Below are 17,180 nucleotides of genomic sequence, written 5' to 3'. Positions count from 1 at the left end.
TCTTACTTTTAACACTGCAGAGCAACTAAATATACAGCATACCCTAATTCTCCTTTTGGTGGGGAGGGAAATACTTCAGAAAACCTGTAGCTTTTAGCACCTTTATATCAAACTAACGTATATGGGCATGATGATTACATGTGCAAATGTACAAAATCATTAACTCTACAAAGTTACATCATTCCAAAATTACAGAAAAATTGTAAAGCATGCAATTTAAATTTTACGGGGTTGCTCAGTGCTTCCCCAGAGAAGGTGGCTGTCTTCAAAATCAGCAACTGCTGGTGAGGATTCCTTGGCACATTTGTGACCAGCATGTTATTGCTGCATCTTTCTGATAATCTCAGCAGACACTGGCGGGTGGAAATTGATTGTATGGTGCCGCAGACCCTGAGCTGTCTTGTAACTCTTCCCACAACGACATTTGAATGGCTTCCGCACACGTATCTGTGTTCTGTGGCCATTCTTGGCATGATATTTTATACCGTTCACATTCTGTAGGAGGAGGGGGGAGTATAGACTTTTAAGCTGTTCTATATTAAGTGGTCAAAGCAATAACTCTGGTTTTCAGAGTGTAAGTGTATAGTTTAGGTTATAATTATATACCATTTAAGGAATAGAATTCAGCTACCAATCTAAATATACGGAAGCGTGACTAGGGCAGCTTCGTTCCACCATCTCAGACAGGATCGTGAAATGTTCACATTTGCTACAAGTTCATTTCTTCAGTGTGTCAAGTTTTATGCCCATCTGTTTTCTCATGAGGCCAGAGTGCCTGATGCAGTCGGGGTATATACCTAGGAAATGCTCAGCTACACTACATACTGGTAACATCAAGAGGCAGAAATCACCCCAACCTTCACAGAATGACAGACCCAAAGCAAATAGCCCATTCAAGCAATAGTTGAAGCACTGCTAGATCATTTTTATATTACTTTTCAAGAGCACTTAACCATACGGCCGCTGCCATAAAACTCTACTACCAAAATAAAAGTACAGTTCAATCCTATACATGTCTACATAGAAATAAGCCTCAATGAGTTCAAGGTAAGTGGATGCAGGATTGCAGCCTTATTAAATGGAAACAGCTTTTTCAACTGGCGGTGCGGAAAAATGAACTTCTACATAAGCTCAGTGATTTCTGCATTCCTTTATTACCCCGTTTTATACCACATTTTCATGTTAGATTAAATATGTGGTTTATCTTTCTGCATTCTGGTTTAAATTTCCAAGCACAAAGTATGAATTTCTTTACGGCAAAGAAAAGCTGCATGAAAAAACATACATGAGGTCTTTTATGTATGTTGGCAAAACAGGCAGCAGCATTAGCCACAAATTAGTATGTGTTTTTTCTTATGGTAGAGCGCTTTGTGAGTCAACAACTTGCTGACTGCTTTTCCTTACATTCATGGTGTACAACATATCCCCTAGCTTAGGCTATAGGTAGCCGACATGGTGCACTCTAAGATCACGCTTGATCTTGCGTTCCCATTGGCTGAAGCTGATGGGAGCTGGAAACCACCACATTTGGCTACCAGTGCCTCAGACAGTACTCATAGATTTTTGATGAACGATGGAGTGCAGATGATAAAGTTACCTTTATTTAAAGACTTCTTAAACACCCCCCCTTTAAGACAGTGGTTCCCAACTGGTGGTCTGTATAACGCACCCAGGGGATCTGTGGCACCATTCACATAACAAAAGCTACCATAGAGATATCAAACATTTTCAAAACTAGAGGGTCCATGGCTTGGCTTTTGAAAAATGGGAGCAGCAATACTTAGCTATTTGGGAAGCACTGCTTTAAGTTGGGGGGGGGAGAGACCTTTGATTTCCTCAATGTTTTCTGTATTTTCAGGTGTCATGTTTCACATTTTTGGAGTGAATGCTTTGTTCTTCAGCATCTGGGGTAGTTTCCCAAACATGGGTCTCCAGCTGTTTTTGGACTACAATTCCCATCATTCCTGACCACTGGCCCTGCTAGCTAGGTATGATGGGAGTTGTGGTCCAAAAGCAGCAGGAGACCCAAGTTTGGGAAACCCGGATCTAAGGCTTTATAGATTATTTAGATTAGGATGAAATCCCAGTGAAAAATAAGACCCCTGATTTCAAAGGTTTCGACCATGCAAAAACAGCACACTCACCTTATATCGCTTTTTACAGCCAGGGACAGGACAAGCAAAGGGTTTTTCGTCTCCTCCATTCATACACATGGAACTTAGGATAGCTTCAGAGCTGATGGCACTTTCTGTAGTCCAGGACTCATCGCTGTCTGAATCTTCATAGTCTACTTCCTCCTCATCATACTCGCTACCTAAGAAGACAGAGCAGCGAAACAAAATAAAAAATAGGTTCAAATAAACTATAGCCACAAGTTTCATATTTATTGGTATCCTCCAACTGTTCTCTGCTTCATCTATTGCCATCTTAAGTTATATTACTAGGAGACTGGTACTTTTAATTATAAAAAATGTTTCCCATCATAGCTAGAACTTCTGTAAGACACAGAATGCTTCATTTGTTTAATAATTGCTACTAACATTACATAAACAGCTTTAGCGAGCTAGCTTCATTCTAAATGAATGAAGAGCTATTTTATTGTCAGACAACCAAGGAACGGGAGGTGAGCGAGATGGAATTGCATGGTCTGCCCCCCCCCCTCCATCCCTGGCCTCAAAAAGCAAAGCAGATTTTTAAGGCTTTTCCTTTACACAGTAAAACACTTGAATGGCATAATTCTCTAGATCATAAACAGTGTAAAATAATATGTTGACAAGTCTTAATACATTTACTAGCCCTCTGGAATTAATAGAAATTATAGCATGACATTAATAAGAATTATACTGTAGCAATTACAGCTGTGAAACTCACTCCCCCAGGTGTGAGGATAAATTGCATTGTGCACTGCCCTAATACAGCATTATGTTCCAGATAAACTACAGCAGCCTTTGGAGGACCACGTGGCAAGCTTTTTAATTTTATTTTTTAAAGTTGCAATAAATATTAATAAGACTCTCTGTGTGGCGCACATTAAAGGGAGAAGGAGAGTAACCGAGAAGGCAGAGTTTCAGTAGCCACAGTAAGTACATGTAACAAGGAGCAGTCATAAAATATTGGGGGGGGGGAGAGAGAAACCCTCTCTCAAAAGGCTTGTTGCAGGCTTGGCAAGGGCTAATGTTGACATTGCAGGATGTTTCTGCCCTTGGCTGAGTCATGCATTCTGCTCAAGCTTCAAGCTTTTCGGTCATTTTACAGCAGAACCAACAGTCAATAGCTCTCCTGCGACCTATATTTTCTCAGTAGACACACGGCAGATGGATTACTAGCTCTGGTCCAACACAGGCATAATACAGTGGGTCCTAGCAAACCTTGGTCTGCAAACCAGAAGCCAAGTTTAGTGCCCATATTCCCTTCCATTATGGGATTGATTCTCGCTTCTCTTTCCTTGTCAGTATTTAGAGCCAAACATGCACTCTCGTAACATTTCCCAAACTTGGGTCTCCAGCTGTTTTGGTTGGGACTGCAATTTCCACCATCCCTGACTGCTGATCTTGCTAGCTAGGGATGATGGGAGTTGTAGTACCAAAACAGCTGGGAAACCCTGCAATGGTAAGCTTAGTTAATGCCGTTCTGGTCCCCTCTGCAAATCCACTTCAAACTCTGGGTTGAAATTTTGGTTTACAGGGGAGACGATTATAGCATTGATGCACCATGTAGCTCCTGTATGCGTGGGTCTTTCCTTTTTTATTTTAATAGAACAATCTGATTCACATGCATCACTTCGCTTGTGTGGATTGGATTGCAATTAAGAAGGAAGTTCTTGGAGACAGCGAGAATCCTGCAGGGGCAACTGGTTGGATTACAGTTTCCATCAGCCCCAAGAGAATGGCTAGTGGTCAACAACATCTGGAGACACCAACCATGTTGGCGAACCCTGGACCAATGTTGTATGTTCAAGTTTCCATGGTTCTAAGTCATCTCTACATGGGGAAGCTTATTGGGAGATAGTTTTCCAGAAATGAATGTAAGATTGAGGAACGTGAGGAAATTCAAAGGCCATACTACTGCTAACACGATTTTGTCTTTTAAGAGATTCTTCTTTCTGCCTCGAGTATTTTGCAATGCCACTTGGAATCCTGTCAAATATGCACCAACATGCAAACAACGCTTTAAGAATATTAATGGCTATTAACATTTGAGAAGATTAATCCATTAAATGATTCATCTCTCTCTAGGATTTGTGTACACAACGACATTCAAGGATATGTAATTCTCCTTGTTGTTTACACAGGCCTGGGAACAAGGGATGTTTTAGCCACAGGACACTACTCATTACTCATGGCGCCCTTTCACTGATTTGTGTGTTCAACCAGTAGAGAGAAAGTTCATTGTTGATATGGCCCACCTGAAAAATGAGGGAACCAGCATTCCTCAAGTACATGCAACCTTTTCACCAACTACAGTGTGATGTTCACAATATTTTATGAAAGTAATGTTAATTACATATAGCTAGTATATTCACATTGGCCACGTCCTTATGTTAATTTTCAGTTTGCACACCCTCCTGTCTGTTGGAACCCCTCTTCCTTGGAGGAAATAATTCCATCCTTTTTGGGTTGGGGGAAAGAGTCTTTCCCACCCGAAACAGGCAGGCAGTTGCAGCATCAGGTGTACAAACAAATCTAAATCTACCAGCTGGCACTTGCTGCTGATGGGAAGCTTGATTGTGACATGCTGAAGGGGAAGTTCACTTTGGCCAAGAGACACATTTTTTGGTCTCTGCTCTTTATTTTATTTTATTTTGCAATAATAAAACGGGAAATGAACAACAACAAAAAGTCAGCACCTACTTGCCAAGTCAAACTCAGCACTCTCTGACTCAGACTTGTAAAAAAGAGAGACTTGCCCACCAACATTATGGTGGGCCTTCCCTGCCAACATCTGGATGTTCTGCTGGCTAGAACCACCCTTAGGAGGAGTCGCTGCTGCTGTTGGAACATACGTATTAATGGCCTCAAATCATTTCTGGTAATGCTCACCGGGGACCAAAACCAAGTAGACTTCAAAGGCGTTTCAACTCAAGAAAAATCGTGCCTCTAATTTTCAAAATTAGATGTCTCACATTTTGTGGGAAGCGGGCCTGTGTTGATATAAATACACATGTTCTGGTAAGGTGTTAGATAAATATATGCTCACTGGCCACAATCCAAAGAGCTACTTAGGCTCCAACGGAAGATTTTACTCCCCGAACTCCCACCTCCACTTTGAATAGCCCTGTGCCATATCACAACCTGGTTTTTGAAACTGACTTCAAAAGCAGTTTGCCATGCAGCAGGAAGTTAGCTGCTGCTTGGGGAAAACAAGCCATAAGCTCTCACCTTCACCTGCTATCAAAACTTGCTTCAATGTTCTTCACATCCTGCCCCCCCCCTTAAAATCCGCTCTAGCTGTGTAACTAAGTTAAGTAAACCCTTCTCAGTTGTTCTGACCACACTACGTCCTTTCATTCTGCAAAGATGACTTTTGCCACTGGAGAATTCAAGCTTCTTGCTATTTCTTTCATGAGTGTTAACTCCATTTTGGCCTTTGTTTTTCTGTTTCACTTTGGATTTTTTGGAACTTAACTTCCAAATAAGCATGCCTATGACACCAGTCTTCTAGTGAAACTAATTTCCTGCAAACTCATATGATCTCTCATAAAAAGCACAACTTGATTCATACTTTGTGTGGCACTTGTAGCTTCATAAAAAAAGTTTTATGGGAGTACTTATTTTAAGACAACTAATATATGGCTATTGTAACTGCTACTTGAAATAAAATGGGGTAAATTTGTTTTACGATGGCAATTTCTAAGTAATACTAATTTACTGATCTCTCCCATATACACTTGCCATATTTATTATAGATAATATATTCACCTAAGCAAACATCAGGTGGTAAAGCATATTCAGTTTTACAGAATGAAACACTGTTCAGAAGATTATTGCTGGAGGCCGAGAGGACAAACATTTCTTTAAAGCAAAAAAGTGTGGTTTCTGCTCACCTGCTTGGCAAGCAGATATACATTTAAGATGCACAGATTTCACTCTTCCTTACCATCATTCTCTCTGTACAAGTGGTACATGGGTATTAGACAACTCACTAATTCTACAGAGGATATTTGGTTCCAGGGTGGTTTATAAAATTAAAGGATCAAAGAACAATACTGTGTTTCCCTGAAAATAAGACACTGTCTTATATTTATTTTTCCTCAAGAAGAAGAAGACGAGTTTGATTTGATATCCCGCTTTATCACTACCCGAAGGAGTTTCAAAGTGGCTAACATTCTCCTTTCCCTTCCTCTCCCACAACAAACACTCTGTGAGGTGAGTGAGGCTGAGAGACTTCAGAGAAGTGTGACTAGCCCAAGGTCACCCAGCAGCTGCACGTGGAGGAGCGGAGACGTGAACCCAGTTCCCCAGATTACGAGTCTACCACTCTTAACCACTACACCACACTGGCTCTCATGCTGTGCCAAGACGACACACTATGGCTTATTTTCGGGGGGGGGGGGTCTTATTCCAGCGGGAAGGGCTCCGCGTGGTATGGCATGGCTGAGGGCAGCGAGCTGTTGCTGGGAGGCGCCGCGCCCATGTCTTATTTTTGGGGTATGGCTTATATCGCGGAAATGCTTAGAAATCCTGCTACGGCTTATTTTATGAGTATGTCTTATTTTCGGGAAAACAGGGTAGAACCACATCATTTTTTTTAAAAAAAATGAGCAGAGAAAACCAGAGCAGACAGCAAGAAATGCTTTAAAAGTTTGAGAGAATAAACAAGGGTTCAGCTGACATTTAAAAGAAAAAGAAATTTGTGGCAGACAAAAGTCCCTGGAAGGGTATCAGTCATCTGCCTCACTGCTAACAAGGAAGGGAACACAGAGCAGCCTTGAATGATATGGGAGAAGACACTCCTTCAGGTACTTGGGTCCCAAACCATTTAGGGCTTTAAATGTCAATACTAGCACTTCAGTTTGGGCTTGGAAGCAGAAAGACCATCCACGGAGCTCTCTTAATACTAGTAAGATTTGATTCAATTATGCTGTGCCAATTATAATTCCCGCAGTTTTATTCTGCGCCACCTGAATCTTCCAGAATTTGGCCCTGTCCTGCAGCGACTTCAACTGAAGAACCAATCAAAGCTGGTAATAGGACACTCTGTGCCACCACAGCTGTTTCCGTTGTCACATGAACATTGAAATGCATGAATACTTGGGCAAAGAGTTTGCCCCTCAGCTGCAGAAGATTGACCTAGAGGTCACCAGAATAATGAAATACCTATTCTTTAAAACAGGTGAGTTTTATGAGTTGAAATGGTGACAACGTAGTAAAAAGAAACACAGGTCTGGTATGACTGCAGAGAAAACACATTCTTTTGAAAACACTTGTTGAGCAGAAGTGCTTTGTGGACAATACCTTGGTTTTAAACCCCGTAGGCTATTAAGGGTTTTCCCTTTCATCAGTAGGCAGCCAGCTTATTAGAAGCAGCAGCACACAAATGTTTGATAATTGCACAAGTCTAATACTATCCTTATTCACTTATTCACTTTGATGGAGAAATCTATTCACTGCAACAAAACTGAGATTGGATTCTAAATCTAAACAGCCTAAGCCAAAGTAGAAGCAATTTTCAGGAAAGGTGTGTTTGAAGTACAAACTTTCCACAGTTTGGAAACCTCTTTGAAATCGGGCCTTCCTTAAGGGGTTTTCTGCTGCTGCTGCTGCCACCACCAATCAACTATTAGCACCATTTCCCCCAACCTTCCACAGCAAATTTACCCTTTCAAGTAGTGAGGGAGCCTGTGATGAAGAAGGCTTTCTGGAGAGAGGAGTTAGGACAGGCACCCCCAAACTGCAGATGTTTTGGCCTTCAACTCCCATGATCCCTAGCTAACAGGACCAGTGGTCAGGGATTGTAGTCCAAAACAACTGGAGGGCTGAAGTTTGGGGGTGCCTGAGTTAGGAGATGTCTTGAAGGTGTCATTCTTAAGCCCTAAGTGTTCCCTGAGCATTCTCACCATTGTATTTTTCCTGCCAAGGCACATGAGAAGTTTCCCAAGATTATCTCAGACCTGTTTTCAAGAAAGCTCAGAAAAACTGAATCAGTTGCAAGGTAAGCCAGCTTGACCATCACTAGTCCAAACACAGACACACAAATCTTGAAAGAGTGCAGATGATCCCAGTGCCCCATACTCAACCCTGCAAAACTTGCTGATGTGTTGGCTCTCCCCTTCCTCCACCACTCTATCATAGCAGCATTCCTGCCTTCCTTGCCTCATTCCATACACACACTCTTCCACTATGTTTGGGACTGATTAGGTTGCCTTAAAAATTCATTCCATTTTTTTAAAAAAATATATGCCGGAATACAAGCTGGTGCAAAATATTTGAACTCTCTGGAGCAGATTGGGAGGGAAGAAGAATCTACCGGTAATAGAATCACAGTCCAACCCCTTGCCAAGCAGGAAACACCATCAAAGCATTCCTGACATATGGCCGTCAAGCCTCCACTTAAAGACCTCCAAAGAAGGGGACTCCACCACACTCCTTGGCAGAGGTGCAGAGGTTGCAGAGCGGAATCCTCCCCCCAAATTCCCTTCCCACTATTCTGCTGCTGGATGCCTTCCATCAGCCAACCAACATCAATTGCATCCTACCTGCAACATTTATTGTATCTGAGACGGTAATTTTGCTACTGCCAAGGCAACATTCAACAAGTTGCGCTACATATACTGCTACAATTTCCACTGATTGTAAAAAAGCAAACAAAAAACAGGCAACACTAAAACATGCATATAAAGTACTGATTCTAGAGAAAAGAAAACAGTCATGATATCAAGATATATGTTCTTTCTACTGGGTTTGATCTCGACACATGTAGCCTGGGTGCTGCAGAGGTGCTAAAAGCACACTGCTACCATTTCAACACACAATGTGCTCTTGACATTTTAAGGGCACGGTGTGCTCATAGTCTCAGGAAGTTATTTTGCATTCTCATATAAACATTTCCCTCCCCTCATCTTGTTTTCTACAAAAAAGACCTTTCAGAAGGGTAAAGGGCCTTTGGTTTTTATACGCAATGCAGGAAAACATTATCAGCCCAGCCTCACAATGCTTTAAAACATTCCCAAGCAGTGTCCCTACAGCTTCATTTAAACAAATGCCATCTATTAGCCACTTCCAGCATAGACTTCCTGCAATTAAATAGCAATGTTTTACAGTGCAACTTCTTTTTTTAAAAGATAATTAAAATAAAAGAGCAAATAAAGGAATAAATAAACCCAAGCAGGTCCCTCCCGCCAAAGGTTTATCCTGGAAATTAACTCAGACATAATAAAATTTTCTGGCTGGGGCACAGGCAACAAGAGCAGCTACCCCACTGAAAGGGGGGGGGAATGAAGTCAAGCATTTTCCATTCTCAGTCACTGCAATGCTAATTGAACACTAGCAAATTATTTCAAAGATCTTTCTGCAAGCCCTCAAGGAAGAATGGACGATTGGAACTATAGGGCAGAAAGACAGTGCATTTAAATGCAAATAAAGCATTCATAACAGATGCTATTTTGGGTCTGCATCCTTATGTTTAAAATACAAATCCAGGACAAAAAATGCAGTCTTAAGGACTCTTCTGCACATGCTGGACTAGCAGTTTATTGTCTTTTTTTCACCCTTTTTCTTTTTTAAAGGAACATTATCAGGAAACAGATTCATGCTTAAGATAAAGGCGGACAATAAAAAAGCACCTACGTAAATGAATGACAGTTTATATGTTACAAAGATACATTCAAGACCTGTTTTATAACAATAGATTTAAACGTGCTTTATGGCTGTACAAGAGACATCCAGCAATTTACAGTAGAGGCAATAAAATGTCTCGTCCACATTGCACTCATCTGTGATGCCTGGGATATGGTTTGCATTTATTTTGGAGGTAGGGCTGACTAAATTACAGCAAGAGTTAAATATGGCCTCGTTGATCAACCTGAGCTTTACAAACCCTTTTGTTGGGGCCCAATTTTAAGAACCGAAGTCATCTTGCTTCAAATTGCAAGCCTGACCTTGCAGGTTGCTAGACTTATGGCTAAACCACCATTTGGAAATCTGCTGATGGTGATTATCGGGGCAGAAAAAGGGGGTTGGTTTGGAAATCCCAGCTAGGTGTAACTTGCAGCATAGGATGCAAGGGATTTAGGAGCCTGAGATGGCACCGGTTTGGCAACAAGGCATCTCAAGGGCTTCTTTCCTGGTTCATCGGGCAGATGAGAGTGCTAAGAATGTGGTCTTGTTTGATTTTTCATTTAATTGTGCTTGACATCCTAACATGGCACCAATCAGTAATTCATTTGCCCAGTTGATATAGAGGGAGCCCATGCCAGTTCATCTCTCTGTATCACTGTTAGTGTTCTTCCCCTAAAAAGGTTTGGATGCTTCACTGACAAATGGCAGTATTCTGAACTAGGAGCCTGGTCCACACACCTCTGATGTGTTTTTAATATGCATAACAATTGCATTTAAAAAAATAATAATTCCCATGTGGGATCACAGCCCAGTTACTTTAAAGAGCAGCTTTTTGTGTTAAGACTTTTAGACCTTGCTCACCAAAGTCCTTGCCCTGAATGAGCAGGCATGGAAGTGAATCCTAGGATTTCTATAGCAGAGCAAACAAGCTAAAGTTGGACAACTACCAATATGCTGATAAGCCATTATCCAGATTATGGTTATCAGAAAGGAACGAGCTGGTACACCATGTCAGCTGTGTTTGTAGGGCAAAGTATAAATATACTTACAAAGAAACATGGAGTGTAAGGAAATCGACTGTGCATGAGGAAGTTGTTCCACCTGTGCAATGACTTTGTGAGATTCAATCCTTAGTCTTTAAGTGTCCCTAGAGCAGACATCCCCAAACTGCGGCCCTTCAGATGTTTTGGCCTACAACACCCATGATCCCTAGCTAAGAGGACCAGAGGCCAGGGATGATGGGAATTGTAGTCCAAAACATCTGTAGGGCTGAAGTTTGGGGATGCCTGCCCTAGACTCTTTCTTATTTTCTTGGCAAGAGGCTAGCATAGCTATCCTTTTTAGAATATGTGTACTACTAGGCATATGAAATCAATGGGAATTGCTTCTACTGGGAGCACCTGAGGTTCTTGTAGCTTGGCAGGCATAAGAAGCTACACATAGCTTTTTAACAAAAGGATGCCAACCAACCAACCAAGTAGTAGTGGTGGTAGTAGTAAAAATAATGGTGAGAACTGGAATGCCAGCCTTTCATTTTCCAAACATCTGAATCATGACATCTACACAGTTATAGAAGAAGTCAATGTACTAAACAAAATGATCTTACCACCAGGGTTTCACTGATCACAAAATGAGACCTGTATTATCTCCTTTTTAAATACTTTATGAATATGAACTAGTGTTGTCTGATCTGCGTTTTTCTAACACCCAGGCACTTCATTGTGCCAATACATTAATTGGCTTTCTTTTTGATCCTAAAACACATTGTAACAAATTTTACAATGGTTGAATGTTGAAATCTGCATTGGATTAAAATGGACAAAACACTGGCTGCTCATACACTGCTGGGCCAGGTTCTAGGTCTTGTATACATTAAAGGATACTTTAAAAACCACCTGAGCCCTTATATCCCAATTCACCAACTGAGATCAACCAGAATGGTGAAATCTGCATTGGATTGAACTAGACAAAAGATACAGTGGTATCTCGCAAGACGAATGCCCTGCAAGCCAAATTTTTCGCAAGGCGAATGCGTATTGCGATCTGATGGTGACTCGCAATACGAATTCATTTTGCGAAAAATTCATCTTGCGAATTGCGGTTTCCCATAGGAATGCATTGAAATTTAATTAATGTGTTCCTATGGGCAAAAAAAGAAATTTCAATGCATTCCTATGGGAAAACCGCGATTCACAAGACGAATTTTCCGCAAAATGAGTTGACTCGCGGAACGAATTAAATTCGTCTTGCGAGGCACCACTGTACTGGTACAGACTTCTGTGCTGGTACGTGCTGCTAAACTATATAGAGCTAAAAGGCTTATCTTGATACTAGAGTTATACTGAAGTGGACTTTAAAGTACACAGAGATAAAACTTTGGCTACTGTGCTAATATGTTATTACATTATTCACAGTTGATGTTCTTAATCTTAGCTGTTGCAGCGAGTATAAATAATGCGCACTAGACAAACAATATAATGGAAATGGCACATAGCAACAGTGCTATTTTATGGAAAGAAAAAGTAAGAAACAACAAGAGTGGACCACACCTTTCGAGGCACCCTGGCAACATGTATACGTCTTCCATAAGGGCTACACCAGCGGTTCTGCTGCATGGAGGTATATACATGCTTGAAAGGCACCTTAAGACGAAAGGCCATATTTCTGCTGCAGCTTTGTAGAATGGAAATCACAACGAGTGATGACTTTATGAGCTTGGTCTAGACAAGAGGGTTACTCTTTGGTGAAATTGCTCCTTGGGGAGGTTACTGTGAAAATTCCCATACAACTAATTACCAAGCCACTGGGGTTTGCTACTGAAAAAAGGATTTGGCTTTTAAGAAAGGCAGTTACTGGAAGCCTGCAATGCAGCAACTCTTGTCATGATGTCCAGATTTTATTTCAGTGGCACAGCAAGGATACTATGAACGAGGGAAAGGGAAACGACAGTAAAGAACAATAAAAAGGCAGGATTAAATAAGAAAATGGCCTCAGGCGGAGCAGATAAGAAGGGAAGGTTATGTTCTTGTAATTGTTTGATGCAGTGCTTCCTCCAACTACCTTCCGACAAAGTTACATTTCACACAGCCGGCAGGGAGCCCACCTACCAGGTGGCAGGAAACCTAAAATCCCAGAATCACAGGAGGTGTACACAGAGCCAGGCTCAGCACACATGTTGTCCATCAGTGCTCTAATATATTAACAGAATTAGGTGAGACACATCAATGGCATTACAATAACAACATAATCTAACAAATGGATTATGTCCGGAAAACAACAAAAGGATGACCAACCGGGTCTATTTTAACTCTGCACCATCCCCCCACCCCACCCCCGCTGCTGTCTCTAACCATTAAAAGTATTTAATTTATTTGAAGTCCACACAAAGAGGGAGGCTTAGCATTCCCATTCACTTCACAGCACGGAAGGAAATGTGAAGAACATTTAGCACGCAAGTTTCACACCTTCTGTCCAGCTCAAATCCTATTACAGTGGTACCTTGGTTTACAAACTCAATCCATTCTTAAACCAAAGGGTTCTTAAACCAAGGCATCCTTTCCCATAGCAGCGGGGGCTCAATTTACAAATGGAACACACTCAACAGGAAGTGAAACATGTTCTTATACCAAGGCAAAGTTCACAAACCAAAACATCTACTTCCGGGTTTACAGCATTCTTAATCCAAGTTGTTCATAAACTAAGGTGTTCTTAAACCAAGGTACCACTGTATGGGAAGAGAAAGGGGTTTTGAAGCCCCGTCCCATATTACTTTTCAAGAAGCATTCACCAATCGTTTGTGTATGTGCAAATGTATTCTGGCCAGAGGAGTTGATCCCTTTTTAATCTCCCCATCACCACAGCTTATGGATCTATTTAGACTGCCATAAATGGTGGTGGTTAGGGCTGGGTGATATATTGTGATATTGGCAGTGCTTCCCCCCCCCCAAAAAAAATGTTTAGGGGTACTCTCATTTTGACTCAATAAAATCACCACTTTATAGTTCAAATTGGGGAAAACAAATACAGTAAATGGACAAAAGTACAAAGATTTGCAAAATGTTTAGGGGTATGCGTCCACCTGCATCCCCCCAGATATAACCCACTGGATATTGGTTTCATAATTTTTGACACGTGTGTGCTATGGGGGAAACTATGAAGCCAGATAATGCTTCTCTTGATTCCTGCAGCCCCTGTTAACCTTCTCGCCCCTAGCCACTACCCAGAGCTGTGAGACCAGGCCCAAGCGCAGTCAGTCCCACATACAGTGAAACATGAATTGTGGAACAAGGCAGAGCACCGTCCAGAAAGCCAGAGTTCTTGAACTGTGGTAAGGCCTCTTCGGAAGGGAGTTGCTCCCATGGGCATTATGGGTAAGGGTATTTTAGTGAACTGAATAGAGTGAAAGATTATGAGTCATGAGTGTGTGTATACAGTGCCTAGTTTATGTTTGGGTTGCTATTTTGTTAATGTGGTTAGTATTGTTGTCCCACTGAAATGAAGGTAACCTAAGTTAAATCTCACATTTTACAGTGGTACCTTGGTTCTCAAATGCCTTGGAACTCAAACAACTTGGAACCCAAACACTGCAAACACAGAAGTAAATGTTCCGGTTTGCGAACCATTTTTAGGAAGCCGAACGTGCTCCATTTTGAGTTCCACACTTCTGTTTTGAGTGTTATGCTGAGGTCTGCCTATTTATTTCACATTTTTGTTTTTGTGGCTCTCTCTTTTTGTTTTTGTGACTGTGTGGAACCCAGTTCAGCTACTGATTGATTGACTGTATGACAGCAGTACATCATTATTGCTTTCATTTTATGGATCACTGGTCTCGTTAGATAGTAAAATTCATGCTAAATTGCTGTTTTAGGGGTTGTTTTTAAAAGTCTGGAACAGATTAATCCATTTTGCATTACTTTCTATGGGAAAGTGTGCCTTGGTTTTGGAACGCTTTGGTTTTGGAACGGAATTCTGGAACAGATTAAGTTTGAGAACTAAGGTACCACTGTATATTGATTTCAATAGGGCCCAAGTTAAACTAACTTAGGCTGGATTCAAATACTGCTGCATGTATATATATATTTGAAATTATAACATTTTAGGTGATGTGCCTGTATTTTCTACATGAGCCAGGGAAGAGCACAACAGAGGTCCCTAGTCTATAAGGAATGTTCTGCGGTTTACATTTGAAACGAGAGGTTATAGTGCCTGGATGTTACACATACACTGACTAACCACATGCTTATTTTCAAAAGAATTCCTTTTGACTCATATAGGCAATCAGTTTTAATTTGCTTAGGGTAGCCAAATAATAGGCAAGCGGCTGCTTCTACCAGTGCAATTAAGAGTACGGACATGCAAAACATGTTCTCCCCCAAATCTAAACACCACTTTGTTAATTCACACTTTGCTATTTGGCACACTCCATAACTCACCTGTAAAAAAGTGGCAGCCAGCCCAGCCGTATGCGAAGATTAAATAAAAGAACTATTTAATGAAGTTTCATATTACTACTCTCTTATTACTGGTACAAATTGTTCTGCAGGAGAGCACCTAATTTAGTGAGCTAGCCCAAATCAAAAATAAACTCCGCTTTTTCAAGAAAATTAACATAGGGAGCTCATTTTATATATATATATAAAATAGTTGGTGTCCGAAGTGCCTTAAATAGGCAAAATCCAATAAGGCACTGCAGTAACAAAGCCCTGAGCATTATGGCTCCGGTTGAGTGGAAGGACATATGTTTATGCTTATTTTAAGAACTTTATTTATGACACAAATGATTGGGAATAGTTTGCAGGGTAAAATAAATAATAATTTTGCAGCAAGAGAATGGAAATGCTGGCCTTATTTATTTTACTCTTCTAGCCCACCCGGTTCTTGAAGGTCAAGTCACAGGTAGGGTTTTTCTGCGGTAGGTATGCCACCATACTTCCAAGATGAGAAACTGAGGCTGAAATATAGCAACTTAGCCAAAGCTAAATGTCTTCACCACACACACCCCACATGATCCAGATGCATGTATTGCCTGTTTGGCCCACATTGTAAGCGGGAGACCAAAGCCCCCCCCCCCTTAAATATTGTGGCACAGAAAACCAGACCCAAAGGAGGTGGACCAAAAGCGCTTCTAAATGACATTTAGGAAAACTATAGATGTTTTGAAGGTGACAAGTGTCAAAGAGTTTGTTCCATAAACGCAAATGTCCCTTTCCTGGGCGAGCTACTCAAGTAGGAATACAACTCCAGCAATTTTTAAGGCACAGCTAATTTTCTGAATCCATTTCAAGCTGTTTTCAGACCTGGTTTTGGCCTTGACAGATGCTCAATATTAAGAGAAAGACAGTGGGTGTGTGACCCTACTAATACTCCCGAGTCAGCTTTTGATAGCACCATAAAGATGGTAGGCTGCTGGGTTGGAAATAGGAGGCCTAGCTTTTTCTCTCTTATCAGGAAGGCTCAGGGGTGCCAACTTGGAATAAAATATTGGGCAGGGGGACAGGTGACTCCTGCCCCACATAACTGATCACAGTCAGAGACTGTGCTGAGGAGGGCTGAACTGAGGAGGAATGGTGGGAGCCTCCCCCTCCCCCCTGATCAGGATCCCGAATCTTCACAGGAGCAATGGGACAGTATAGATTTGGAACAGTGGTTTGCAGAGGGACATAGTTCAGAAGACAGAAGTTGGGAAGAATTGGGTGGTGAACAGTTGGAGAAGAAGGACTGGGAGACAGAGAGTTAGCAGAATCTCTCTCGCTGGAAAGCATACATCTGCCCAGCCCAAGGTCACCACGAGCAGATAAGGTGGCAGCACAGAAAGCAAAGTGGTTGCGAGATCAGGTTGCAAGACGTGGAAGTGACACGGATGACGAGGGGGGAAGTGGGTGGAATCCTTAATTGGGAGCACCTTCGTCCAAAGAATGGCTGCGTTGTTCTCTCACTGTGCTCATTAAAATCTTTAAATGGTAAGAGACTGTTTTCGCTTTGTTCTGCTTATCTACTGCCAAAGTGGGGGAAGAAGATGAGTCCTTGAAGCCTGACACACACCATTTGAATGGCAATGCCCATCAACTGAGGAATATTTTACTGGGGGGCAGCAAAGGGACCTCAGCCCCTAGAAGTTGGCTTCTATGGGGGGGCTGATTGAAGAAGGGATGTGGGGGGTCTATGTTTGCCCCCATGGCATTTATGCTGGTGCTCCACAGGGATCTGTCATGTTCCCCATGGTTCTTAATATGCTTATGAAATCACTGAGTGAAACTATCTGTGAATTTAGCAGGAGAGTCCTAAAGGAAGGTCTGAGATCAGTAGTGGACTGGACGAGGATCAATAAACTGAAGCCCAATCCTCATAAAACCGAGGTATCATTGAAGGGTGGTTCAACTGCTCAGGGAGGTGAGTGTTTAAGCT

The 17,180-nt window shown here is 41.6% G+C and overlaps 1 protein-coding gene across 1 annotated transcript in view; it reads right to left on the bottom strand.

The window, feature by feature from the left end:
- Positions 1–303: 303 nt before the first annotated feature.
- JAZF1 (JAZF zinc finger 1) overlaps positions 304–17,180 on the bottom strand; it is a 135,706-nt gene continuing 118,829 nt past the window's right edge. Inside the window, exons 4-5 of the mRNA XM_035128872.2 lie at positions 2,145–2,314; positions 304–495 (exon numbers count right to left, since the gene is read on the bottom strand). Of these exons, the coding sequence (XP_034984763.1) occupies positions 319–495; positions 2,145–2,314 (347 nt within the window). The 3' untranslated portion in view covers positions 304–318. The remainder of the gene's footprint in view (positions 496–2,144; positions 2,315–17,180) is intronic.

The sequence above is a fragment of the Zootoca vivipara genome, chromosome 12 (assembly GCF_963506605.1).
Source record: "Zootoca vivipara chromosome 12, rZooViv1.1, whole genome shotgun sequence".
In the NCBI taxonomy this organism is placed as follows: Eukaryota; Metazoa; Chordata; class Lepidosauria; order Squamata; family Lacertidae; genus Zootoca; species Zootoca vivipara.
The sequence above is the reverse complement of the archived record's forward strand: the minus strand, read 5'-3'. Positions and strand labels throughout refer to the sequence as shown.